The sequence below is a fragment of the Toxotes jaculatrix genome, chromosome 17 (assembly GCF_017976425.1).
Source record: "Toxotes jaculatrix isolate fToxJac2 chromosome 17, fToxJac2.pri, whole genome shotgun sequence".
Lineage (NCBI taxonomy): Eukaryota > Metazoa > Chordata > Actinopteri > Toxotidae > Toxotes > Toxotes jaculatrix.
In genome coordinates, this window is record NC_054410.1 from 19,181,360 (window position 1) to 19,209,327 (window position 27,968).

At 40.6% G+C, this 27,968-nt stretch overlaps 1 protein-coding gene across 1 annotated transcript in view; it reads right to left on the bottom strand.

Moving 5' to 3' along the window:
• Positions 1-27,968, bottom strand: part of alk (ALK receptor tyrosine kinase) — a 301,016-nt gene that overhangs the window by 48,885 nt on the left and 224,163 nt on the right. Inside the window, exons 5-9 of the mRNA XM_041061252.1 lie at positions 24,300-24,433; positions 9,283-9,414; positions 4,831-4,965; positions 3,873-3,976; positions 1,437-1,609 (exon numbers count right to left, since the gene is read on the bottom strand). Coding sequence (XP_040917186.1) covers positions 1,437-1,609; positions 3,873-3,976; positions 4,831-4,965; positions 9,283-9,414; positions 24,300-24,433 — 678 coding nt within the window. The remainder of the gene's footprint in view (positions 1-1,436; positions 1,610-3,872; positions 3,977-4,830; positions 4,966-9,282; positions 9,415-24,299; positions 24,434-27,968) is intronic.

A 27,968-nucleotide genomic window follows, 5' to 3' on the forward strand; every position in this document is an offset into this window, starting at 1 on the left:
TTAAATATGTTCTCTCATAAAAACACAAAGTGCATTTTAAAATTTTCGCTGTAGGACTACAACATAATAGTGTATCAAAACAAAGATTGCCATAGTACATATGTTAACCGTAGGTCTTTAACAACAACAAATACACCGAGTTGCAGCGCTTTAAGTTTTAAACTTCCTTGCCTTTTCAAAAACATCCGGAGGGATTTTCCTTTTCTGCGCTGCTTTCCTCTCACATTCCGCACAGCGATCGAGATGTTTGGATTTCAGGTGATAAATTAAACCCGACGTGGAGAAATTCTTTGCACATGCACCCCCTCTTGAAATTTCGACATTACGTGTTTTGCAAATCGCCATCCGTGTGTCTTTCTCACATTTACTAAAACGCGTCCACACCGCGGACATGTTGGCCTTTCCACACACGCTCGTACAGGCCGCGGTTTTCGCTTGCGTCATCACAACATCCGGTTTCGGCCATGTTGTTTCAGTGATAAAAGTCCGTTTCCGGCCGAATATTCGGTGCATCCCTAGACAACTGTAACATTTAATATGACAATTGTTATTTAAAACTTGATGGTGATCATATTGTGTTTCTATTACTGCTGTCAACGCAGAGGAACTGTAACCAAAAACACTCAGTCTACGTATACTGTCTGCCATGTCTTGACTCTTGTCTGCACTTTAGGCTGCATTTCTGATTCCATTTAAGCTCTACAAAGGTCACTGTGCAAAGACTGGCAGGTTCACCTAGTGGTTACGGACATGACATTCTAATTAAGTGCACAAGCACAGCTGACTACATAACCCAGGAATCAAAAATTAATCACTCTCAGGGGAGCAGGATTATCCAAGCTCGAATGGCAAAGAAACCCCCAGTCAGGCAAACAGGGATGAAATGCCTTATCTGGTGTTTCTCTTTTTCCTTTCTTTATTCTATTTTGTTTTAATTTCTCTCTTCTTTGAGGGGAATTCAGGGCCATAGCTAATTGGAAGGCAAGTAGGGTGGGTAGAGCCTTGTGTATTGATTTCTACTCTCTTTATCACAGACGAGTGGAATAAAAAGAGAGAGGAGGTTATTTTGTACAACTGTACACATGGCAGGCCCATGGTATAAGACTAGAGTCCCTATGGGATTCATTAATTTTGAGTTGAGAGGAAATGTTTCCCAGAAATTGGAATGTAAATGTTGAAAATCTGCATTTATGAGAGGTGAAAAGAAGGAAGAAGAGATTCTTGGTTGCGTTTCTTAAGGCTTTCTTTGCTGTGGGAGCACTTAAGTATTTGTGTGTGTGTGTCAGTGTTTTGATGGGATGAGAGTTGGATGGCTGGTCTGATCAAATATTTCAAAGTGGAATTACCAGTTTGATGCCCTCAGACAGTCTGAACACAAGCCTTGATATAATCAAAACTGGCTGTTATGTGGCGAAACAGGTGAGTGTTTATTGTACCAGTCTGCCAGCGCATAAAGGGGAAGTATGATGAGTTTCCAGCCCCTCTCAGATTTGGGTTCACTGGCTGAATGCCACAGTCTGCGCTGCTCCTCAGGGCCTGTGCTGTTTTCCACTATCCACAGAGACAGCGACCCCTTCTGCAGGCCTCCAGAACACAGCCAGAACCGCACCTGTTGAAGTGAGTTGGAGTTTCAGATGAAAAATATAGTAAATAAAAATTTAATATGCAAGTTACCACAAAGTTGGAGTGTTGATTTTCCAGGTACACAATGTGTGTTTGTATATAAAATATCACAGCACCATCCAAGGGTGTTATCAGTCAAGAAAGGGATGCACTTAAAATTGCATGGAGATCAATCAGAAACAGCCATCTGTTCACTTCTAATTATTCTAAGATTAATAGAATTCAAGCAGGACCATGATTTGGGTTATTTTCCTATCAATGCCGCTCCTGCATGCTTCAGCACAAACCAATCTCATTTCACTGTTTCCAGGAGGGACAGGACGGGTGTGAACCTGCTTCAAATTAAACAACACACAGGCCATAGCAGGAATTAAATAGTAAAGGGAAGTCTCAATCTAAAGCTTGTTAACAAGCATGGGATGTGACCATGTCCCTCTACAGCCTTTTACTGGAGCCAAGAACATAATTCTTGCCTCACCATTTAAGCGGAACAGATGCTGATGCTGAAGTCTGATGAGAAGTACACATAGAGACGACGCTATCCAGAAAACTGAATTCACCACTTTTATGTTGAGTGCTTGTCGATAGCAGGTTGTGGTCCTTATCATCAACTGCGAAACCACATGGTGACCGTTTAAACATCAAGATTACAGGCACTGCACGGTGCGTGCTGGGCACAGCATGAAAGTGAATGTGGTCTGTAGCTAATACCCAAAACTAATATCCTCAACATAGTTGTCCAAGAGCAGACAGGCTAGATTGAACAGCACCAATTCAGTGTAGAGAGAGGGATTTAGAGTGTTAATCTGGAATCATGGCTAATCTTTGGCTGCGTGCCAAAGTGCTGGGAGGCCAGGTCTGTGATGGTGTGGCGCCGCCTCCGCTGCTGTTCACAAATATCAGACTCCTCTAATGCACACCTGAGAGACAGCAGCATTCTCCTCCTCCATTTTTATCCTTCTATTTTTCTGGGTTTCCTCTATGTCCTCCCTGCGGCAAGTTTCTTTTCATCGTTTTCATGTTGAGACTCAATTTATTTTCCCTCTGGCTCTCTTATTATTTTGTTTTCTGACCTCTTGACCTTTGCATCACCGTCCCACCTCCACCCTTCACCCCTGTCTCACCGGCTCTCACCTAGATGACTCCTTACCTCCACTTGAAAGGTGCAAAGTAAACAAGCAAAGGGCCAAAGGTCACTGTGCTGAGCGCTATTAAAGCCGCTAACATAAGTCTAAATGCTTAATGCAACAACATCAATCACAATTTCAAGTACACAACCTCTTCACCCAGGGACCTGCTCTGTGAGCATCAAGGTCTGAATAATGCATGAATTCTAATGTTTTCACAACTAGGTCAGCAGATACTAACTGTGATTGACAAGTTCAACCTCACTGTCTCTGAGTCTCTCAGGGCATACAGATGGCACAGTGTTAACCTACTGCCTTGGCAAATTACCGTTTGATTTTTGAGCTGTTTCTGAAAGCAATAAACATTTCAAATTGTTCAATCCTCTCTACTTCAGCAGCAACACAAACTGAAAAGTGAGTGAGGGTCCATGTTTCTTTTCTAGCGACGACTGAAACACACCAAGTTTGTGACAAAGATAAAATGCACTAATATGAATTTATTTGGTTTAAACTTCAGAAACTCCAGCCAAACTTGCTTTAAAGAATGTTTCATTTACCAAAATCATCAGTTATTCATCATCCTTAAAACATTTTCCTTTGTAAAAGTGAAACAAACTCTTTGACAATACAAATATTAAAGTATAAATCTATCTACAGTATTTCTTGCCTATGTTTTTCCATTGTTAGCTTTTAAGCCAGTTATAGCTTATAGAGTATATCAGAAGAGACCTTTACGGGCTGCCTTTAAAACAAATCGGCTGGAAACATTAAAAAGTCAGCTGGAGTTTTCAACTAATTAATTTATATTATTAACATCAGCTTACGCTAGCTAACTGAAGCTGATACAATCAGCTTAGAACAGCTGTCACTTCAGTTGAGAAAACCCACGGTCATCAGCTCGAAATGAGAGGCCTGCTTTTCTTTACTTCTGTGTGTGTGAAATCAAAGTTATCACATACTTACCATGAGAGAATGGACAGCTTGATAGGTGTAGCAATTGTTACTATGGAGGGTGGAGCTGAGTGAACTGTCAGCTGTGCACATCTGATCATATATTTGTATGTACAAGTCTGAGAATGAGGGTTATATTTACACTGTGGAGAAACACTGTAATTTGCTCACCATGCATGGGGAGTTTCTTAGAGGAGGAGGGAAGAGAGGGCTCCTCAGTAACGCTGAGCCACGCTGGCCTTTGGACTGGCCTCCCTCCACACTGAAAGTAGCACCTTGAACACACAAACACACACATTAAACACACAAAATAAAAACAGTGCCAGAAATAAAACATATTATACAATCTGTGCCTGAGAACGAGAAGTCGTACAGTGGATTTTGTGGTTTTGAATTGTGATGCGACCATTAGCGAGCGGAAGTGTTGGCACATTTCTCCATTTCTCCATTTGCTCTGCTTTGATGTACAACTTAACCAATCTAACAAGAGATTTTCAAAGGCACTCTCAAAAAGTTTTGTCTGAGAGAAGCACAGCTCAGCTCAACAAATAAGACAGTTAACATATATTTTCTGTCCTTTTAGGGTAACTGCTGCAATAATATACTGACGAAAAAATTTATATATAAAATCACCAAATATGGTATAAAATTACAATACTCCATTTATAGTTTCCCCACACTACCTCTGAGATTTCTGTACATAGCTGAGAATAAAAACAAGGCTCAGCAAACCAAGACTTTAAAATCTCATCAAGAGACACACTCGAGTCACTGCACTGACAATGAACTGCAGATGTAGGACTCAGAGTCTATACGCTGGAGCTTTCACACCCAATGGGATTCTGTTTGTAGCAGTGCAGCGAGCTCTGAACAAGACAACAACCCCGTGTTTGACACACCAGAGGTTCTGATTATCTTCCCATATTCACAAACCAAACATACTAAAAAAGGAATGTGAGATCATTGGTTTAAAATGCCCCAGTCTTCCTTTACAGTCACATTTTCCCCTTTGAAGTCTCTTTTAACAAACCATTAACATTATACACACTTAAGAGGCGCCACAAATAGGCCATTTCATTGCTGAATCAGAACGGTGTTTATGATATTGTAAGAGATGTGTCTGAGCCACCTGATGACGGGCAGCTCTGTCTGGTAGTCTTGGCTGGAGACTGGACTCTTCTCCAGGAGAGACCACGGCCCATTATTGACTGCCAACTGCACTCGCCTTCTTCAAAAGAGCAGTAGCTTCCATTGAGAAAGCGGCCTGGAGAGAGACAGGAGAGAGAATATATCAAGGGAGGAGAAGAGAAGATGATAAGGAATAAGGGGGGAGGGGTGGTATAATGAGTGGACAGAGCAGACAGCAGGGTTAAAGTGGAGAGAAAGGAGTGAACACTGACAGCCAAACTGCCAAGGAGAAAAAAGGACAGGGGTGGGGTGGGGAGTGCGGATCAAGGAGTTGAGCGACAGTGAAGGCAAAGAGGCTGAGAGAGGAGAGGCATGCAGGAGGTGTAGACTAATGGCTCACAGGACTCTATGTGTTAGTGAAAATTAGGGTTGGGGTACGATGGGAGGGGGCTCTAGGAAGATCAGTAGAAAATGGAAAAGGCCTGAAGTGTCTAGAGGGGGAGGCAGGAAGCAGAAGAGGAAAAAAGGAAGAGGGTCTGAGGGTAAATGAGAAAGATGAGGTGGAGGAGCCAGTCAACACTCAAAGAATGGCAGGAGGCATGGAAGCATTTCAGCTATTTACAACTATTTACAAAGTTATGCTGTATTGCAGCAATACAGTGGAAAGATTTCATTGTATTGGGTAGTGGAGAAAACTGCACTACACACAAAAAGAGATGTGTGTGTGTGTGTGTGCAAAGAAAAAGTGCAAACTCCTTGATTTGCAAACAAGGTTTCTCATTTTATGTTTGAGTAACTGACAGAAGAAATCAAATACAACTCAAGTAGTGCAAATATTTAAACATCAATGCTTTTTCAGGAGGCACGATTTTGATCCAATTTTCCCTTTCACTCTTTTTTTCCTTTTTTCACTCCATTTTCATTTACACATAACAGAGAGCTGTATGTATGTATAGGGCCCCACATCGGTTTAAATTTTGATGTGACTATTGTCACTGAATCCTTCCAAGGGGCTGAAATGACACCACTGGAAATACCTGCCCTATGAATAAATTAAACAACATGGATTATTTAAGCCCACCGTTCACTTATTGCAGTGCTGAAGTTCATGTGTTCTCCATGGCACATTTTTATGGAATTAAATATTCATATTTCATCCTTGAACAATTAAATCTATTGAGAATCTAATTGTGCATTTTGAAAATGTTCTTATCTATTTCATGATTTTAGATGTTGCTGAGTGTTTACACTTCCTATCAGATTTCAGCTGAAGGTTTGTGATAACACTGAGGAGGTCTGAGGTCTGAGTTTCATTTCAGTGTTTGAAAGTTTTCACCTTAAGTTTGCTTTATGTTCCTTTCATCTTTAGCCGCCGCCTGTGAGTGCCCATTACCTATAAGAATCTGTAAGTGCCCTGATAAGTGTGCTTTTTGGAAATGGCATCATCCAGATAATGGAACTGAAACTGGCCTGAGCAGAGATCATAAAGCAGGTATTCTACAGCAACAATAACGAGAAAAATGCTTCCTTTCTCAATGATACCAGTTTTAGAATTTTTTTTTTTTTTTGTACAAAAGGCTTTTAACAGGTCTCAAACACCTAAAGATCACAGAAATAACAGGAAAAAAAAAATCATAATCATTTTTATTTTTAAGTAACACAAAGAAAAACAAAATTGATTTTTTTTTCCTGTGATGTTTTTCTCCAGCAACCAAAGGCTTCTCTGGATTTTTTTTGGGTAATAAGTGAATTTCATGTCTCTTTGTGTCTCTGTGTGATATTATGAATCACTCTCCTTGTTACATACACCAGCCGGTGTCACTTAGATGCTCTTCATCCACAGAAATTCAATGTTGCATAATACGATAGCTACTCACGATATGAACAGAGAAGTCTGTGATGATGTTGCCTTTGACACATCTACACACATTAGCTCTGTGCAGATGTGTCACTCTTAGCACCTTTTGCGTCCCAAGCTGTCATTCTTCCCTGTTTGCTATCAGTCTAGTTTTGCCGCCTGCAAATGATTTCAGCTGGTAACACACAATTTAATGAAGTGTGAATAAGGCTGACATAACCGTATCACTACTATTTTATGAAAACTGACATGGGAATCACTTAATCATTATGAATGTTGAGTAGAGTGTCAGTCACTTGTGTCACGACAACATCACTAGGTGACACAGCCTATAAAAACATGTCATGGCAAGTTTCATGTAATAAAGTGTGATTACATGTGCAAATTCACTTGTAATGTGTCATGAATAATTTTCTTTAGCTCTTTAGCAATGTAAAGAGTTCAGAAGATTCATAGAAAACATACTAAAGTACTATTACCCAGTCAAATTGAATAACAGTGGTGTAAGACTGAAATTATTACCATTGCTGGTTTGTCTTGAGAAATATGGGTAGTTATAGTAGTGTGAGCAGTGAAAGTTGCCTAAACTAACCCAAAGAAAGAAAGACATTATACCACTGGACTCACTGTGTAACAATTAATGATATTTGGGAGAAGTAATGATCCACCATCACAGATGATATTCCAAGAAAAACAACAACAGAAAATCTTGCAGATTACTACTTTAAATTCCCGCTTGCATGCACCTTTGATGCAAAGCAGCATTTCTCTGTAGTTGCAGAGAAAGTGTAATGTTGGAAAGCAGTGGGGTGTCTGCAGAATTTAGACAGACTAAGATCAACCAGAGGAAGCTGTGATTCTCAAAGAGCGGAGGGTGCGTTTATGCATAATGATGATGGGTTAGGATGGTGAAGGAGATCCACAGGGACTACATTTTCCTTATATGTTAGGAATCTTTGTGATTGACACAAGCTAAGTTTGTTCCTCCTGCCTCTCCCTGCTTTTTCCTGTTAATGAGCCTTGGCACAGCTTATGAAGGATTTAAATAGATCAAATCAGATGAAGATAACTTGTGGATAGATCATAGAGAATAGGGTATCAGAGAAGGAACACTATGTGATTTGGGTAGCAGGGGGTAATTGTGACGAATGATGGAGATGAAAATGGAATAAACACAGAGCATGACGTACAGAGGTAGACTGCGTTTGACAGGGAAAGAAAAAAAAAACAGTCAGGTGTGTCAGGGTGGACTGATGAATGGACAGTGGAATTCCAGCCCCTGTCCTCAATCAAAAAAGATAAAGGTTATTACTATTTATGGAAAAGACTGAGAGACAGAGAGAGAACCTTCAACCATTCAAACCAAATGACATCTGGTCTTCATGCTTCTGTGCACTTTCAGCATTATGAGGTCAGACAGAAGAAAAGGTGTGTGGAGATGAAGAGAAAAGACGAGTCGGATATGAAACATTTCGCAGTGGACTCACAGCAATAAGCTGTTCCCTACAAGACCCATTAGTCTGTGTCAAGTATTAGACCACACTGTCCATGCTCTGCTGGTGTGTTGCTGATGTAAATACACAAATACTAGTCTCTCGATGGAGCTCATAACACATAAATCAGAAATAATCATATGAATGTTACACTTTACGTTGCATCACACATGAATGCAGATGGTTGGCAGATGAAGTCAGTGACATGTACGAGCTGGCTTTGCACCCTACTGTTTATATTTATGCTCAAATGTCCAACTGTGGCTCCTACAATTAAAATGTTACACACACACACACACTTATTACATTCAAATGGATATTATACCCTTGGGTTAGCCTCTCGGGCCAATTAGCACTGATAAGTCCTCCTGCAGTAGAAAGAGAAACAGCGTCTGACTGGGATTTTCACCCTCTCGTTACCCTCTTATCTCTCAGCTCCCGTAGTTAGCAAACCTATGAGCACAAGGGAGCAGCCATCATTTTAATAAGCACCACATGGGAGGCTGACCTGCACTGTGGACAGAAGCAAATGAATTCTAGTCGGTTTAATATGGGTGAAAAACTCTGAAATCAAACTACAACTGTAGGGGGTGAGTTTTTAAACTGTGTGTGGAGACGATGTAAAAATGCACACATGCAGGTGGGACTAAAAATAGATCCTCGCCACTCGCACACACAGACACAGACACACACACACACACATAAACAGCAGGGCCTAGGGGACTTCACTTGTGAATAAGATGTCAGCATACTTGGCTAGTGTTCCTCCTAGGTCTCGAGAAAAGCAGAAAACAAATGTGCAAAGAGGTAGAAATAACAACCATGGAATATGTCAAGGGTGAGAAATGCTAGCCAAGCATAGCTCCGCTGCCTTTTTTTTCTGCCTTACAGCCCCCCCCCCCCCTTCCCTGTGCTTTCTCAGCTGCTGCTCTGTTGGGCAGGACGCAACGGCTTCATTAAAGACAGCACACAACAGCTGACCAACTTCACAACTAGGCCCCTTTGATTCAGAAATGAATGCAGGAAGGACAACTGACACGTGAGCTTTTTCCTCTTGCACATCTTTATAAACAGCTGTGTTCTCGTATCACGGTGTACTCACGACATAGGTCGCCTTCGTCATCGCCGAGCGGACAGTCTGTACTGAAGTCACACAGTTTGTCCAGTGGGATCCCAGGTCCTTGGTGACAGTGGTATTGACCCTCTAGTGTTATGTTAGGGCCGGGTGAGGATGCTGCACGCAGGAGGAAGGGAAGAAGAGAAGAAAAAAAAAGAAAAGACACACTGCAGTCAGGATTTAGAAGATGATTTGCTTGTTGGCAGAAAAATCAGAAAAACTAATGTAACAAAAAAAAAAAAAAAAAAATCTACCAGTGGAGTCAAGGAAAAACATGTTACGTTCATAGTTTACTTATTGAATACCACTGATAGAGTTACATGTTAGACACAAAACACAAATCAGTACTTCAGGGAAAACATAACTTGCAAACAGCAGAAAAGCAAATACAGTCACTTCATAAAAGTACATCAGTCAGTGACAAAGGCAAATATAACCCCTGACTGTAAAGCTTGTACGGCATCCACAGACTGCCTGTGGCATAATATATAACTTGGCTCAGGCTGCATAAGCATCTGGCTTTGAGTATAGTACATATCCATCAGACAAGGAACACAAGCAGCAAAAACAATGACCTAGATACTGTAGCAGGTAGCAGAGACACACACACACACACACACACACACACAAATTGATATCACAGGTCTCTACAACTCAATTGGAACCTGGGACATTTGCATACCTATGCAAATCAGGGAGGTGATATCTGCAGGTTGTGGAAACTGACTGCTCATCTCCACCTTAATCATCAGAGGCTGATCACAGCAAAGAGAACAAAACAGAAAAGAGGGGAAAACTGTCCATTGATGGGGATCTCGTTTTTTTTCCCCCCTCACTCATGAGGAAAAAAACGAGAAGTGATTCTTATCTTGAGTGACTCGTTCCGCTTAGTGGTTTGCCCTTGATCTGTATTATGTAGATTTGTTCTCCATTCAGACGAACTTGGAGTCGGAAGTCTGATAACGTTGGAGTCCATGACATGAGAGGCAGCACAGAGCAAACACTGTTAGCTGAGCTGACTAGATATGCAGTAATGCCACACTAATTATAACTCTGTGTTTGTAATGAATGTGCTCTGTTGTTCAGTTTGCATAATTTTCTGTGTGATACATGATGATGCACCTTTGGACCCACGCTTCTGAAGCTCACACTTACATTAGAGTGACAGGCTCACAAACATGTATAGGGACAAGGTAGAGTACAGCATAAATCTACATAGAGGCATTTATAATGTTAGGGTCAGAAACAAACAAACAAAACTTCAAACAGAAAACAAACTACAAACACCGTTATTACAGCTACAATATTACCACTGTATGTTGATGCTTCTCTTGGTTTTAGTTATGGAACCTGGTTACCAGGCTAGTAAAGTCTCCAAACAGCAACCAGGATAGAACTAACCAAAATAAGTGGATAGAAATACGACGAATCTCAACCGGGCTACAATTACAGATATATGAATTTAATTTTATGATACAGACTGTTTATGTTGCTTCGTGTTTTAGCAGGTTAGATGTACATGCTATTTAAGATCAGACAATAAATAATCCATTTCACAGGGCAAAGTGCGTGGGTGTAATGGACATAATTAAATCTGTGTCGGGTAAACCGATACCAATTGAAACTAAAAAAAAAGTCAAATTAATTACCTGCTCAGAAAAATCCAATATATAAAGTTTAAGTACACAAATTGAGTAGTAGGTTTCAGTAATTACACGACAGTAGTTAGTGCCAGTCTTTCATGGTAGTTGCACAGAAATTAGTGTCTAGTTATAATGCAGTAGAGAGGAGAAATTTCATAGCTATGCCTGATTTGCAGCAGACTTCACTCCTTTGTTTTCACTGTGGCTGAGAAACCTTAAGGCCCAGTGGGAAACTGGCACAGTGAACTCTATGGATTAGAAAGAGGGGGAGGCATTTTTTTTATTGGACAAAAACACATTAGTCAGGGGCCTCCCACCGTGCACTATTGTGACAGGGCCTTAATGGCTGCAGAGAGCCACATTAACATGTCAGTGAGTAATCCAGTTCAAATTCTTTGAAAACATACTAGACTGAGTAAATGCCTTCGATAATGAATACCCTTTTTCGTCAATGCCGTGCGGCACATTATGATTCATTTTTCGGGACTCTTTACAAAGTAAAGGCTGTGAACAGAGCATGTGCTCACACACATGAAAATACAGTCTCACAGACATAACATTTACAGAAGAGCACACAAGAAAGCAAATATACCATTTTATTCAAATGAGGTGAGGCAGAGGCTTGTTTGTTTATGACCAACGGTGTGGGCATAGATGTGGCGTTGCTATGTGTATTCTGTCATGCTCAACACATGCATTATGTATTTGTTGTGCTCAGTGGCTTCCTCTCTATATAATGTTGACACCGCAAGCACAGCGATTTATCAAGAAAGAAAAAAAAAAACTTATCTAGAGTACACTGAAACCTTTGGGCGAGGTATGTAAATTCATCGATTTATCTTAGTTTGATGACAGTGGAGTAAAAACTATCAAAGTGGCGAAGCCACTGAACTTTGAGCTCCCGGAGCACGTAAGTGCAGCCAGACAGGGCCGCTGCACTCCTGGCCTACCGCAGTTCTTAAATCACACTTGTCAGATTGTGAAAAGAAGTGGGTCAGTGGGGGATGGATTGCCTGTGGGCGTAAGTGAGTTTTGTTATCCATGTGCTCAGGGGGTTGGTTTGTCTTTGTAAGGGGATGATGTATGGGTGGTGAGGAGCTGGACAGGTGACTGGAGAGGGCACAGCAGCCACTGATAAATAACAAAACAGATACACAAACACGGGAACTGAGGGGCTTGTTAGATACAGCTAAATAAGCAAACAATTAGTGTTTGTGGAAACACCTGCAATGACAGAAAGAAAAGCTTGGGTTATTTTCCCTCTCCAACAGGCTGGCTGGAGACATAAGCTTCATCTTATGCAGGTATAAGAGACTCCTGTTTTATTCACCAACATAATGGAAACAGCTGTGCATAAGGTGCACAGTTCACTGATGTTGAGCTCATTTAGACTGGGTTTCAAGATGTCATACCTGATACACTTTTGACAGCTTTCAAAGGAATACTGTTTAGCTGTGTATGACAAGCGCTCAAAGGCGTGAGAAAAGAAAACACCCCCCCCACCCCCAAGACAAGACACTAAAAGAAACCTTTCATGCAGCAACAAAGCCAGCCTATTCAGAGATCAACACAGACGCTGTATTTCAGTCACAAAAAAATAAATGCTGTAGGACAAGGAACAGGAAAGGCAACGAGACAGACATCCTGCGGTTTACTGTACTTTTACCCTTGTTGCTTTTGTCTAAATGTCAGAAATGAATGAAGAGAGCCACACGCCATCAATCACAATCTGCGGTATAACGCTCAGGCTATCAGGATTGATTGTTGACAACTTTCAGAGAATAATTGGTAGACAATGAACATGTAACCAGACAACAGTCAATAGGAACATGTAAGTGTCATCAATATGCTGTAAAAGTTGCTGTTGTATGGTGACATTCAGTGGGCGGAGGGATTAGATTTCACTTGTCTGTCATTGTTAATGGCTGCTCCCATAGAGGGCTCCAGGGTTTGTTATATGTGATAATGTTAGCAGCCATTAGAGTGTATACATGTCTTGCTTCCCAGCATGTTGGAGCAGAAAAAACTTTTTTTTTTCCCCTGTAAATCTTTAGGAGCTGGTTACAATCACACCACTATTCCAACAAGGTTGAAAACAATTCAGTCCCGTTAACAGACACAGCAGGCACAGTGTTACGGTCCTAATGTCTTACAAATATTTGTTATATTAAATGTGGACCTTGTGCTTCTTTCTTAAGACAGCAGTATATAATAAATTCCCCACGCTGGTACAATCATCATTTTATATACCAAAGGAAATTAAACTCATTTGATAGTTTAGCAAATTTTAAGTTAAATACTTTCTTCTCACATCTTCTAATGTCAGTTGATCATGATTTAAAGATATTTTTCCTCTTCAGAAAATCCCATTTCTCAGATTTCCAGCAAAGTTGCCCTAATTTTTCAACTTTCATTCATGCCATCTGCTTACAGGATGAAAATAATTGAACATGCTAGCTACAAGATCAACAGGGAAAAAAAACACTGAACAAAACAGGAATTAACCAACAGTCTAAAACATATGCTAAAAAAAACATAGGCAGATGTCCAAAGTTTTGTCCTAACTGTAGTGTCTTCAGTACTGTCAGGACTGTATAAATAACTTTCATAAATGATGAAAAGCACAAGCAAAAATCATTATAGAGGGTGACAACAGGTGATGTTACTGAAAATCAAGGAAAGAGGGTCAGAGGTATAATGCTTATAGAGAACATACAGTGGTTGTCATTGTGGGACCAAGAAAGTTGGTTGTAAGGTGTGCTGTCTGCTCACTGGAGCAAACCTTACATGTTCTTACTGGCTCAAGGTGTCATGGTTTTGTTGTATGTGGCAGAACAAAGAAACGTGTTGGTGAACTGTGTTGGAAGCAGTTGTTCCCTTTTTTACACACACAACCAGCTGAAATCAATTCAACACTTCAACACAGTATTTTTGCATAACCGCATCATGCATATCACGCTTTTGAGATTCCACTGATAGAGATGTCTCAGTCTGTGGCATATCATAAAATCATGCAAAGCAGTTTGTCGCGCCATCTGAATAAAACTTTTGCCATGGCTTGGTGGAGATTGCTTGTAGATTTGAATACAGACAGACGTGTCCTTGTTGAAGTCGAGCTGCAAAAACACAGACTGGAGTCATGGAGAGGGTAGACTTGTACTGAAATTAAAATGGCTTTTGTTTTCCTACAGATGAGCAAGCATGTCAGTCATATCCTGAAATCCCTGTGTGTGCTCTGAAACAACAAAAAACAGCCTTTTGAATTGCCTGGTTTGAGATCAGCTTGTGCTTTGCGTGTACAGAATGGAAGCAACTTGGAACTTACACACACACACACAAAAAAAAAGGAAAATACAAAAGATGGAGTTTAGCACACAATTCAGAGCTGGTAGTTAGAACTCATTTATTCTCTTCTGCTCATTCATTACTTTGTATTCTCTAATCTCACATGCTGTAATGGAGAACTGTCTGTCATGGGGTAAAAATCTCAAGGGGCCCAAGAGAGGGATGCTCCACTATCTTGCCACCACACCGAAGGCAGAATCTGGAAATATTCATGGAGATTTACAGTGGTGGGGATGCCAGAGATGGATGCAGCTGCGTTTCCCACCGGACAATCGACAGGACAAGAAGTATTCGCTCATGAATTCAATTAACTGCACACAGCCACGCTCGATTGGTCAGAGCTCTGCCCAATCACGATCACTATCTGTCATACTCACTGCTGGGGAGACATCGGCACACGCAACAGCAGACTGGCAGAGACAGAAAATGAAAATAATACTTTTAACGCCTATTCTACATTTTATGGATGATTTTTTTTTTTTTTACAACCATAAACAAGATAGTTTTGTTTCAAGAATTGTACTCAATTACTTAATTGATCCATGGGCCGTAATTTCTCTTTTTATAATCCTACTCATCCTCTCTGACCAAATGTTTTTCAGTGACGTGCCTGTAGAAAATACATGGAGTTCAATGCCAGTAACATTTATACAGCAGTTACACATTTTAGATAGGCAGCAACTACCACACAATTACAAAAGTACGCTTGATAATTCACTGCTCACATGAGCCATTTTCACATTGTTGGCTTATGGTCTCACAAAATAAAACATTATATACAGCTATATGTACTAAATGTTTTAGGAAAGACCAAGAATGAAACCAGTGAGAATTATCCTTCAAGCTAATTTTGCTTATATGTGCAATTTGTGCACTTATTTCCTTGAAATATTCAAAAGACTGACATATACATTTTGCATATCATTGGACAGTATCTTACTCGTGAATCAAACCATCACATGATGGTTTTTCTGACCTTTGAGGCTTCCTGTGTGAGGACACCTGCTTGTTTATGAAGCCAAATAAAGACTGTTACTGTCAAATAACATGTTTGGTTTAAAACCCAACAGCATTATACCAGCCAGCTTTGATTCCTCACTGTGAACTTGTCCTGGACTTTCCACAGTTGTTTTGGTGTGATAGGCATTGTGTATATATATATATATATATATATATATATATATATATATATATATATATATATATATATATATATATATATATATATGTAACTGATTTCTGTATCTCAGAACAAAATCTATAATATCTATGGTTTTTACTCAGGTTTGTTAACATCGCTGCCATTTACGATTGCTGGTGTTGTGATATGTCAGAGGTTAAGGACACACACACTCCCAGCACTTTATTAGGAACACCATACTAATACTGGGTAGTTTGTCACCTTTGCTCTCAGTTCTTTGTGGCATTGATTCCACAAGATGTCGGACACTTTCCTTTGAGATGCTGCTCCTTGTTGACATGAGGGCATGACATTATTTCATCAGATTTATCAGCTGTACATTCAAGCTGCCAATCTCCTGTTCAACCACATCCCAAAGGTGGTGTACTGGATTCAGATCTGGAGACTGATGAGGCCACTGAGGTTCACTGTATACGCTATTAGGTCACCACCAGCCTGGACTGCTGACACAAGGCAGGCAGACACTCCTGACCTGTATCTGTGTGATTTTATACACTGCACTGCTGCCACATCACTGGCGGATTGGATAATTACATGAATAAACAGGTGTATAGGTTTGTCTGATAAAGTGCTTGGTGAGTGTAAATTCTGTCAGTGTTGCAGACTTTTGTACAAGCTACTAAGTAAGTTCATACAATAGTTAGTGAGTCCTCCTAAGAGCTCCACCTTATATCTCTCTGACAGAATTCTGTTACAACAGATGAAAATTCATATGTATTATAATTTACATAATCATAATGTACAGCACAGTAAAGCCTGTCATTTGAAATTAAATGGGAAGAAGAAAGTCAATGGCCAGATTAAATGTTTCATGCAGGAATTCTCGGTACAGATGTCCCCTCTACAGAATAAAATGAGATTTAAGGTTGCTGTATCTTAATGACTGACTTTCCTTCAATGATCCTTTAAGTCCATAACATCCTGAAATTTCCTCCTCCCTGCCAGGTCAGGGTTGATTTAGACATCTGTTCCATTTGGCATGTGTATGCTGGGAACACTCTACTTGGTGCCCTGGGCCATTTAACACTTGCTCAATATCTTAAAATGAAACTGCCTGTGTAGATTGCCTTGGAAAGATGCCTGCAACAGAAACCCAGTTTGTGTAAAGGGGATGCTGCTCAGGGAAAGGCCTAAGGCAAGAGATTAAAGGTAGTATGTGATGAAGCTGAGTGCTGCCACATAGGACCCTGTGTTGACAGGTTGTATCTTATGTTAATTGATAAGGTGTGTTTTGTTTTTCTTGCTCTTACTTTTTTGTCAATGGCTGTTTTCCCTGTCCTCCAACAGGTTTTCGAGGGACCTAAAAGTATCCTGAGCCATCAGAGGATCCACAGATCCTCACAAAAAAAGAGAAAAAATATCCATGAAATTACCTCCAAGTAAATCTGGCAGGTAGGTGAACTGCTGATTGCTCTCAAGGCTCCTAAAGGCCTTTGCCAAATATTAAAGAGTGCCTCCTTTTAACATACTTATCTTAATGTACTTATGAAACAAAGGTGCAATGAGTATCTGTGATCAAAATGACTTTTTAGTTATGTTCTTTAAATGCAGGCCCTCAGGCGGACAGTAAAACCCACGCTGAAGTTGATAAAAAATAAAACAAAGGATGAAGGAAAACAGGTTCTGTTAAGATAAAATGATATTTCTGTTGATTCCAAACAATAAGAGAACTGATTTTTCATGATTGGGATGTTTTCCAACTGCAAGTTCAACATGTGAGTGTATTGAAAGTCCAATATTCTAGATCGGTATCTGCTCTGAAACAAACCTCATTAAACTTTTCATTATAAAGCACAGAAACAAACACAAAATTATGTATAACTCCAGGAAATTGTTAGCTTACATTAAAAAATAACTGCTATTAGACGGGTAGCTTGTGCCCTAAATTTAATTAAACATTATATTGTGAGTATGTTAACATTTTTTGAGGGCAGCAGAAATTTAATCACTTTTTCTGTTTCAGGAACACTATTTTTTTTTTTTTTATGTATTTGATTTTAAGGGCACTCTGCCTGCACACTGGCCCTGTTTTATTTGAACTTCTGCTACAGTGGGGAATTCAAATGTCACTGAAGCATAAATTGCAAGTACAATGGAGTTAGTGAAGGTGGACACTCATTTCTTTGGTAGACATAATGTCTTATATGCAAATGCTGAGCATAAATTTTGTCAGTGTCAACACAGTGGTAACATAGTTATCTTCTAAGTTGGGGGGCAGATATATACGTAGGCAGAGGGGGAATGGAGCTCTCTTTTCAGTCGTCTCTTAATCAACATCTCTACAATACACTGACCTGATAATATGATCGAAATAATGGAAAGTTTGCCATTTTGGCATTCAAGTCATTTGACAGGAGCAAGACATATGGTCTACTACATTCTGCTGCCAGCCCAGGGCTAAAATGCACCAATCATTCAGCTTATTTCATGAAATCTAATAAAGTGCTGACACTTGGTATCACAATGCAGAGACACATACCGACTGACTGACATGATGTGACTGACTGAAGTAAATGCAGGTTGTGATAGTGACTTCACTTCAGCACCATGGAGAGAGCACATTCCTGTGGCTCAGACCATGTTTTCTAACAGTTCACTATCCACACACAATGTATGGTTTCTACTTGATATGTACGGTAGTCCGCAAATCATTAAACACACTTGTTGTATTGGTGGCTTTTCGTTTAAGCTTTATGCTTTAAGTTTAGGCAGAGCCGTTTACTAATCACACAGAGGCTGTACAGACACCAAACTACAGTTTCAAATTCAGGAGATTTTGGGTGAGCACCCTGGCTTTCAGGACAATATTAACATTAGTTTAATGGAACAGGCTGTTAGTGGGCTTACAGTACTCCTCACTGAATTCTCCAGATGAGGAAGCACAACAGACATTGAATAACAACAGGATATTGAAATAGTTCAAATTATGACACTGTTTTCTGTATATGCCATGTTTTTAGCCTCGCCAGTGGCATGGCTCTAGGCATGGCAGTTATCAGTTTGTGGGATAGTTGGATGGTCTGGCACTTTGGTCCAGAGTGAAATATCACAACAACTATTGGATGGATTGCCAGAAAATTTTGTACAGACATTTGTGATTCCCAGAAGATGAATCTTACTGGTCTGACTTTGGTAATCCCCTGTTTTTTCCTGAAGTGCCACAATGAGGTTCTCGTTTGTGGCTTTACATGAAATGTAACTACTAGAATGTAATCTACTGGAATGTAATCTACTGGACAGATTACCATGATATTTAGTGCACACATTAATGATCCTCCAAGGATGAAATGCCATCACTTTGGTGATCCTCTGACTTTCCATCTAGGGTTATCAGCTCAAAATTTTAATGTGTCCAAAACTTTGGTTCATGACCAGGCACCTGCAAAAACAATGAAACTCCCACAAGCCCCAGCTGTATATTGTGTTTAGGGCTAATTAGCATCTGTTTGTATGCTCACAAACTAAAATGGCCAACAGGGTAAACATCATATCTGCTAAACATCCACGTGTTTGCATTGTTATTCAGCATATTCACACAGTGACGTTAGCACTTAGCTCAAAGCATGGCTTTAGCTAAATGAGCTTAATTTTGTAAGCTCTTAGTGTTGTTGAATTTTATTTTTCAAAATGTGTCTTTTTTGAAGCATAAGCAGGATAAAGCTTTAAGTCCACAGCTCCAAATGGTGAGTTCAAAGAGCCTGAAACTACGTATGTACAGTGTATACACACACACACACACACACTTACACAAAGGCTTCTCACAGTACATGTTATTATTAATCAGTATTAATTAGCAGTGTAAAAGTTTACTTTGTAGGTTTGATCCTGCAACTCAAAGCTTTCCAAGTGGCACAACACTAATGTAACACAGTGCTTGCAAATTTTTGTACACCTGCTTGACATTATTCAGTCTGCACACGTGTACATCAACGCATTGATGAGCACCGGCAGAGCTGATGAGTCTTTACAAGACTGACGAGAGACAATGAAATCAGTTATAGTCGCTCATCCTTACGGGCCACTGCTTCACTGTATGACATCCCTCAAACCTTTTGCTGCTATTTTGACATTCTTTTGATCCCACAAACACTCTCACTCTGTTCTGACAGTGGGGGGGGGGGGGGGGGGGGTTATTTCTGTTGAAAATATTTATATTTTCACTCTGTGCTTGTTACTCAATAACAAAAACTCCAGGGATGAGTTTACTTTAGTCATGCAGTCAAAGTGAAATTGAAAACTGAAGGCTTATGCTGGAGACGCTCTGCATATTTAAAGGTGAGCCTCAATACCACACTATGATACTGGATGTTTTTTTTTCTCCAAATCACCATCACCCATCCATCCACATGTCCAACACTCTGCCCACTCCACTGGCTTTCTCCAAACCCATTTCCCTCATTGCCTCCACAGGGCCGTGTGTGATTGATGGGCCTAGGGACACCCTCACTCTGCTGTGTACCTAATCGCAAAGTATAGACTTGCTGTAACGCTCCATTAAGAGCCTGCAGCAGCATGGTGTAATGGTTAGGGAAATGGGCCAGGGAAGAGAAGGTCATGGGTTCAAATTCCCACAGGGCTCACCGCTGCCTTGTCTCAGCTACATGTCCAAAAAATGAATTGTGACAGTTTGCAGGGTAATGCACGAGCACAAATACCGAATATGCTCTTCAGTGGACAAACATTGCTATAACTGTAAAGGCAAATGTGACCTTCTGCCTTGCCAAAGTACTACGACTGAGGCAAAGTCAAATTTGCTATTGACACAATCTGGTAATGAGCTTGTCAGTCATCACAGTAGTTTCTGTTTACTTGCAGAATGAGAAACTGTAGGATGTTAAGAGTGTCACTGACAGATTTGCTGCACTTGAATAATTAGGTTCTCTGTGCAGCTATGCCACGAGCGTCGGAGGAATGCTAGCGGAAGGCGGGATTCTAACTTCCTGTCAGGAGGATGAGCTCCAGAGATAGGCACATAACCACACAAGTCACTTTAGGGGCAACAGATTGAATTGCTTGTTGGCCCTGTGACTGATGAGTTAATTAAAGTGGAGGGGTATGGAGACAGAAGTCAGACATTGCTCCATTTATTTATCCTGTATTGACTATATCTCCTCGCACTTCACTGGCTTGAGTAATTGCCACCTTTCTGCTCAAGAAAACAACTAAGAGGGAGGAAATGGACATTGTCATTGTCAAATCTGATTAAAACTGAAAGTTTTAACAGTGATCGAGAAAAATCTTGAAAACTGCAGCATATCTCAAGGCAGACGTGCTCAAAAGACAACAAGTAACAACACGCCACATGAGGTTGGAAATGAAATTAATCACTAGTATGTTTTTCTCTCTCACTGATTTGAGAATCCTCCTCAGAGTGAATCATGCTTTTCTTACAAAATTACTCTAAGTCTGCAGGAAACCATTATGCAGCCGCCCCAGTGAGAAATACAGAACATTTTGCGTCCACAGACTATATTTGGTGAAATTAAAACTTTGAACTTTTGGGACTGAATTAAAAACATTTAATCAAGTTTGGATCAAGCTTTGCACTACCCAACCCAAAAGCCTGACAATACAGGTCGCTAATAGCAGTAATTGGCTAATTTTGAGTGCAGGAGACTGGAACAAATAAAGCAAACAACTGTCTTTGCCAGGGACTGAGTCTGAGAGCCTTAATCGAACACCCTGGCTTCATGTTCTGTGCTAGGTGGGAAGGAAGGTAATTTGAGCCCAGCCTTGTGACAGGTGCTGGAGGGGAAAGTGGGGGAGGTTTAGAACACCGCGAAATGTGGTGAGGCCGCACGGTGAGCGTGCCGAGACGGATTAGGGCTTAGTTTAGTCGTGGGATGTGTATAGTGGGTGTTGTGCTGGGGACCCAGGTGGTGCCTGAGGAGAGTACGGCATGTCTGCATGCTTTTTCTCTCTGCTAGCCACCGCTTATGTGCTGCCTGGCAGGAGGAACACAGTGAACCCAGAGAACAATTAGACACTGTTCAGCCGAGGCTGGATTTACATGAGCAGCAGCACCGGCTCTGCTCCGTCCTGACAGTGACAGAAAAGACAGTTAGACAAACAATCACTGAACAATCACTGATGCTGTAATGGGACTGATACTGATTTGGTTGTGTGTTAAATTTATGTTACCTTTATGTTTTTCTTTGTTTTGCACTTTTATCAGAAGCTGCTCATGCAAAGTGATTCTGGGGACAATTTGGAGAAGTGACTACTTATCTCAGTCCTCACTTCAGGAATTACTTTAGGACCAGGACTTATCTAAAAGTCTAAGATTAGGACTTTATGTTCAAGTAAGAGTTAAAGTTAGGTGTTCAGTGTTGAGGATTAGGGCAAGAAATATGAAGTTTATGGGCATGTGAGCTCCATTTTAGCTTCCCTCATGACCTCTTTCTTTCTCTTCCTCTCTTTCTCACACTCACACACACACACACATGCATTTCCATGATTGACAACCAAAACCTGATAATGTACTGGGGAAGTTAGGTGTTGCTGATTTGTTATCAGGTTGCCAATGTTGGCCAGCTGTGAGAAAATCACCTCAAGTCCAAACATCCCATTTGAACACAAATTTGAAGAATTGGAAACAGACAAATCTTCCCTTTTGAACCATGTTCCTCATTTATCTGGAGCTAAATATTGACCGAGCATAAAAGCTGCTTCATTGTTGCAGAGCTCAAAGAGACTCGCCCTCTATAAAAGTATAGCAGATTAAATTTTCTGGACTGTGTGCATCTCTCTCAACTCAAAACCAGGCCTTGGGGAATGATCACCTTTTTTAAAATGCTCTTTATGGTTTTATAGAAAAATACAAGCTAAAGCCCACTCTAATGCCTTCCAGTATGTAGCATAACATGCAGTGGAATAGAGTGGTCTTTGAAGATGCTGCGCACAGCACCGCTTCATCTGTCAGTCTTTTGTTCAAGTGATCCACCCAAAATCTCTGGCCAGAAATCAGGGAAACTGAGGACGATAACAGTTGACAGGAAGGGGAACGATTGTTCACGTTACAACGCAATATTCCCAGGTGTCCTACATGTCCAGCAGAATAAATATTCCCACTTGTGTGTAAACTTAAAAACCATTTTATGAGTCTGTAATTAATAAATGAGTAATAAAAAGCCCCAAAATAAGGCCACATGTTATATGTGTAGACAGATGGTATGGATTTCATTATAATCTCCAAAAGCCTATAAATATGGGATCACTGGTTTTTGCATGAAATGGTAAATGCTAGCAGTCGAAGTGGGATTTTTTCAAAATCTTTTCATGTTCTCTGTAGTGCACATGCAAAAATAAATAAATAAATAAAAAATATAAATACAGTATGGCAAATCCAGGTAGAAGAAAGATGGTAGGTTTGTAAGACCAATGTTGTGTAAGCAACATGATATCGATGTAGGGATCTCTTTGAGTGCTGCTGCCAGTTTTAAGATTTAATTTAGTCCATGATCAGCAGCTACTGGTGGAGCATTTCTCTTGGTCATCCTTTACTTGATTATTCCTTTTTATGCGAGTTCAGCAGACTCCAACACTGTCTGGTAAACAAGTTGGGTAACTTTTCTTACAGAAGCCTGGAATTAAGCATTTTCAAATCTCACTCACTCTCTCTCAAATTGAATCGAAGGCAACTGGACTTGTATTTGTCTGGGAAGACGTTTGGCCTCTTATCCAAGGGGCTTCATCAGTTCCTATGCATCGGTCTTTCTAGTCCGCACTGGTCAGACTAGTGCGGACTAGTCGATTCAATTTGAGAGAAAGAGAACAGTGACCTGGATGAATGAGAACATTCACAGACACTCACTCACTCTACAAAAATCATGCTAATGTCAACATGTGTTTGTGGTTAAAAATGATGACGTATATTAAAAACATCTGGTTGAGTTCAGAAATGTACAGTACCGCAATCTGCTTCATTAAAACATCGCTGGCTTGGCATGACACTTTGTACCCCTCTGCCTACCACACAACTGTCTCTTAGAGGAAACAAGGATTTTATCATTTTCCTCAGTAACGCACACTTGAAATGTTTAAGCAAGGGTTGCTGTGCTCCTGCATCTAACTGAGAGGAAATTGAATCAGTTATATTAATCCAATTTTAGGAGCTTTCGAGGTTGACAGAGAAGGATATTATTTCAGTGGCAAGCAGTCTACGCATTTCATTCCACAACATGGTGTAATGAAGTTAAAAATCACAGAATGTGGCTGTGTAATTTCCAGTTTGACATGTTTAAGCTGCTTTGGGAACTCGGTCACTCCGCAGACATGTGACACATTCAGTCCACATGCATTTTATACAGAGACTGACAGGAAGCACGCACACACATGGGCGAGCGCACACACACACACACACACACACACAGGAAAAAAAACAAATATTAAAAAATACTGATACATTAGTTTTCACTTGTCTGGGCCATTTTCTGTTTGATCAGATAATTAGATAAAACAGATAAACTAGAGTCCAAATTAACATCCAATAATTGCACAAGTTGACTAAAAACTGTTGGTACAGTATTCAATTTATAATGATATAGAACAGATAAAATCAGGAAACAGTCTGCTCTTTTGAATCAGCAAATACTTGCACATCACTTGATAAAACACTTACTTTTAGACTTACTTAAATTGAATCACCTGATTAACTACATTTTAACGGGTACGTTTTCACACATTCTTAAAAAATGTTACATTTAACATATTTACCAAAATTGCTCACAAACAAAAAAACACCTAAAAAAGATCAGCATCACCATTACCTTAGAATAAGTTCTGAAAGAGAAGACATGGCTGTGCCAGCTTACCCATGGTGCAGTTGGTGGTGAAGTGGGGCTCGATGGTGGCCGTGTCATCCTGGGGGATCCGCTGATCGTAGCTGGCTGAGACGCGAAAAGGCGATCCTCCGTGGGTGCCCAGGGTGAGGTGGACCACGGCCCAGCTGCCAAGGAGAGAAAGCAGGAGCAGGGTGAGTGCGAGGAGAAGACTCCATGGCTGACAGAGAGCCCCACATCCGCCGCGGGGGTCGGGGGTTAGGGTAGCACGGGCCTGCTCTGCCTGAGTTTCCAACGTTTCAGAGGAGGGACTGTCCAGGGCTTCAGCGGAAGCCGTCATGGGGGCTTCCTCATTCTGTTCCATTTTGGGAGGGTTGCTTTCTTCCTTAGTCTGATAATGCATGGCCCACCCTATGAGCCCTCCCCGGACTCTTGTGGAGGTTCAGAGATGGACAGGTGCAAGGTGGCGCCTCACTTAAGAGCTGAGTGTGAAGATGGCTCTGTGCCTAGACTTTAAAGCCACTATTACGGCAGGCGTGAGAGACAACAACACACTCAGGTCAAGATCTTGTGTCGAGGCAAGCTGCAGTCCTGTGGTGAATGCTGTCCTCCCTCACCCAGCGGCTGCCTTTGTGTAGTTCAACTGTCCCTAATTTTATTAGGCAAATTGTGCTGATTTCTCTTTGGCTCCGAGCTCATCAACAATCTCTCCCTCTCTCTCTCTCCCTCTCTCTCTCCCCTCCCCCTGTCTCTCTCCAGTCCCTTCATTTCTACATACAAGTCATGACACCACACACACAGTGAGTGCACTGTAAATACCTGCTTTACTAAGAAGGTAAATGTATGTGTGCCATTCCTTGCACAACAACACATTACCAACACATGGCAAGAGTCGATACTGATTAGAGTTCACACACACACACAATAACATGCTGTATGCCTGAATGCAAGTACCATCATAGTAACAGATACATCATTACACAAAGAACTTTGTTGTGTTGTTTTAGATTTTGCTGAAACCCAGACTATTATTCTGTTGCAGCACTGTTTTCATTAACAGTGTCCAGTTTTACACTTTTCACATCAACAGCTCAGATATACAACTGAACGTAGCAGGTTAAGGCTGATGTATTTTAGCCATGTTATTTGGCCTTAATGTATAATGTAAAATCAGGAAAAACACAAATAAGCTCAGATTGCATAGCTAACTCTGCATAGTTTTAGCCTCTTTTAACTCATTGTTCTGTAACATGTTGGCAACAACTTTATAATACAAATAATTTGTCAGGGTTGTGTCAAATTGTTTTGGATTTTTTGCCCCTTAGTGGGAAAAAAAAAAATCAAATAACTCAGTTCATCAACACAATATTTATCCAGCCACATTTTGTGTGTCCACACTATAATCCAGGATGTAGTGAAAAATGAACTTCACCTGTATTAACTCAATACACATAAGACATATGGAATACAGGAGCGAGAAAGCAGGAACATCCATGAACAAGAATGAGTACACTGCTGGTCAGTACCACTATAATGTTAAATAATAACAAATCCTGTCCATTTAATACAAATTTACTTGTTTTAGCCAAAGCTCAACAAGATTGAAGCCAATTAATTTGCTAACTACATACAGTCAAATACCCTACATTACAACATCCAATAGAGTTGCCTTCCTGAGCAAGACCTCCACTATTTTATTAATTTTTCCTCAGAAGTATTGAGAGCAGGAGTCACATTGGATCCATGTCACTACAGAGGTTTCAACCAGCCACAGACCACTGATGATCACGCTGTGCTCACAGATCTCAGTAGGTCTCTACCTTTCAATTATGACAAGTGAGCTAGGAAATAGGAAACTGTCTGTGTTGATTTGGGGGTTTATTTTGTGCTTTGTTTGGATAGAATTGTCCTAGTAAGAGTACAGCAAACATGAATGCACACATGCACACACACAAGCCCTCACTACACAAACAGGCTCTGAGCTTTTCTGATTTCCCCAATGTCTGTGCTCTGACTCAACAGGCTTTGCATTACTACCTTTGCCAGCCTCCCTTCTTATGTTTTTTCTTTCATGTTGCGTTGCCTTTCCTCTCCCCTCCCCTCTTTCGCTGCTGTCACCTCTTTCCAGTCCCTTCTCACTAAAGCCTCCTCGCTCCATCTCTCTCTCCCCATCCCTCCACCCAAATCTGGCACACAGTGGAAGGAAGGTGTTGACCAGATGGGAAGTAATGTTATAGCACCCACGGAACATAAGCAGAGAACAGCTTTGCAGTGTGGGACCTGCTCCCTGCCATATCCCATAATAGAAAGGAAATGAAGTCCTAGATAAGGGCTGCCACTGTCTCCTTGATAACCTTGAAATGATTTGCTGACTGAGTTATATACTTATGGTGTGGTTGGATTCACCACCAGCTCGGCTGAGGGCCAAATTTAGAAATGGCCTTTTTGTTGAATGAGTACTCAGCATGATGATGATGGGATTGTAATTACATGGGAATATTTTATCACTTTGTGCATAAGATGCAGAACTGCAAGCATATGCAAGGCGATCGAGTGTCCGCTTATACGGAGGTAAACAGGTAGGTAAGAGCTCAGTATTCAAAACTGAAACACACGAAGAATAAGCAAAACCCATAATTTGAGAAGTGAAGAAGTGTAAACACAGGAGGAGCTTGTGCTTGGCATCGAATATGCTCAATGTACTGATAATAAAATGGACCGAGCCGTACTGCATCCAATCTAAAGTGATCAATGTAAACCCGATCTCTATCTACTCACGGTGTAAAAGTGTACACGAGTCTGCTGGACTACTGAATGATTTTTATGTCTTATCACGTTATGTCTGTGCTGGTGCGCACAGGACTGATTAACCGAGCAGTGGATCAGAGCGGAGCTGCCACAGTACATCACTCAAACATTTAAACCTAATTAGGAGCGTACTATGCAAGGCACAGCAGTCCTAAATATAAATAAATAAAATGAATGATAAAGACTGCTCATGCAGGAATTAGATATACACGACTAATCTGAATATGGATGCTAATAATTGTCATTATGGCCCTTTGTGTCCTGATGGTCTGTTGGCTATTTTAAATCAACCTGACCCTTTTTCGTGGGTGATGGGAATGTTTTTTTTTTTTAGTAACCATAGAAAAACAAAACAGGTCAGGCCAACTAATCTTTGTTGCCAATTGACAATTCTCATTTCATAATGCTATTCATTTATGCTCCCTTAGTGCTCTGCTCTGGCTAATGTAGCTCTTTTAATTTTCATTTAGTGTATGTGTGTGTTAGTGAGGATGTAGGATGCTTATGTCCTAACCAAGTTAAGGCTTGTTTGTCTTGTGGGTTCTGGTTTGCATTAGCTGTGAGTCTCATCCATCAGGACAAACAATACATGAAGAAGTGTGTAGCATCCTGGTAATGTTTCCCTAACGCTGTGAGACTTGGACACACTGTCGGAGTCAGACTGGTGCAGACAGGATTTTGATGTCTGATGACATCTCGCAAGAATGAATGGATGATTTAGAATTAGGTTAAGGATAAGGTTTTGTTTATGGTAAAACAATGTGTACATAAAAATCATATTAAAAATGATCTGTTGGTTAAAAATTATACTACTTTCCTTTGACTCGATTGTGCTGTTGAGGACAAACTACCGTCATTCGGAAAATCCCCCAGCTTGAATTATCTTAATTTTGC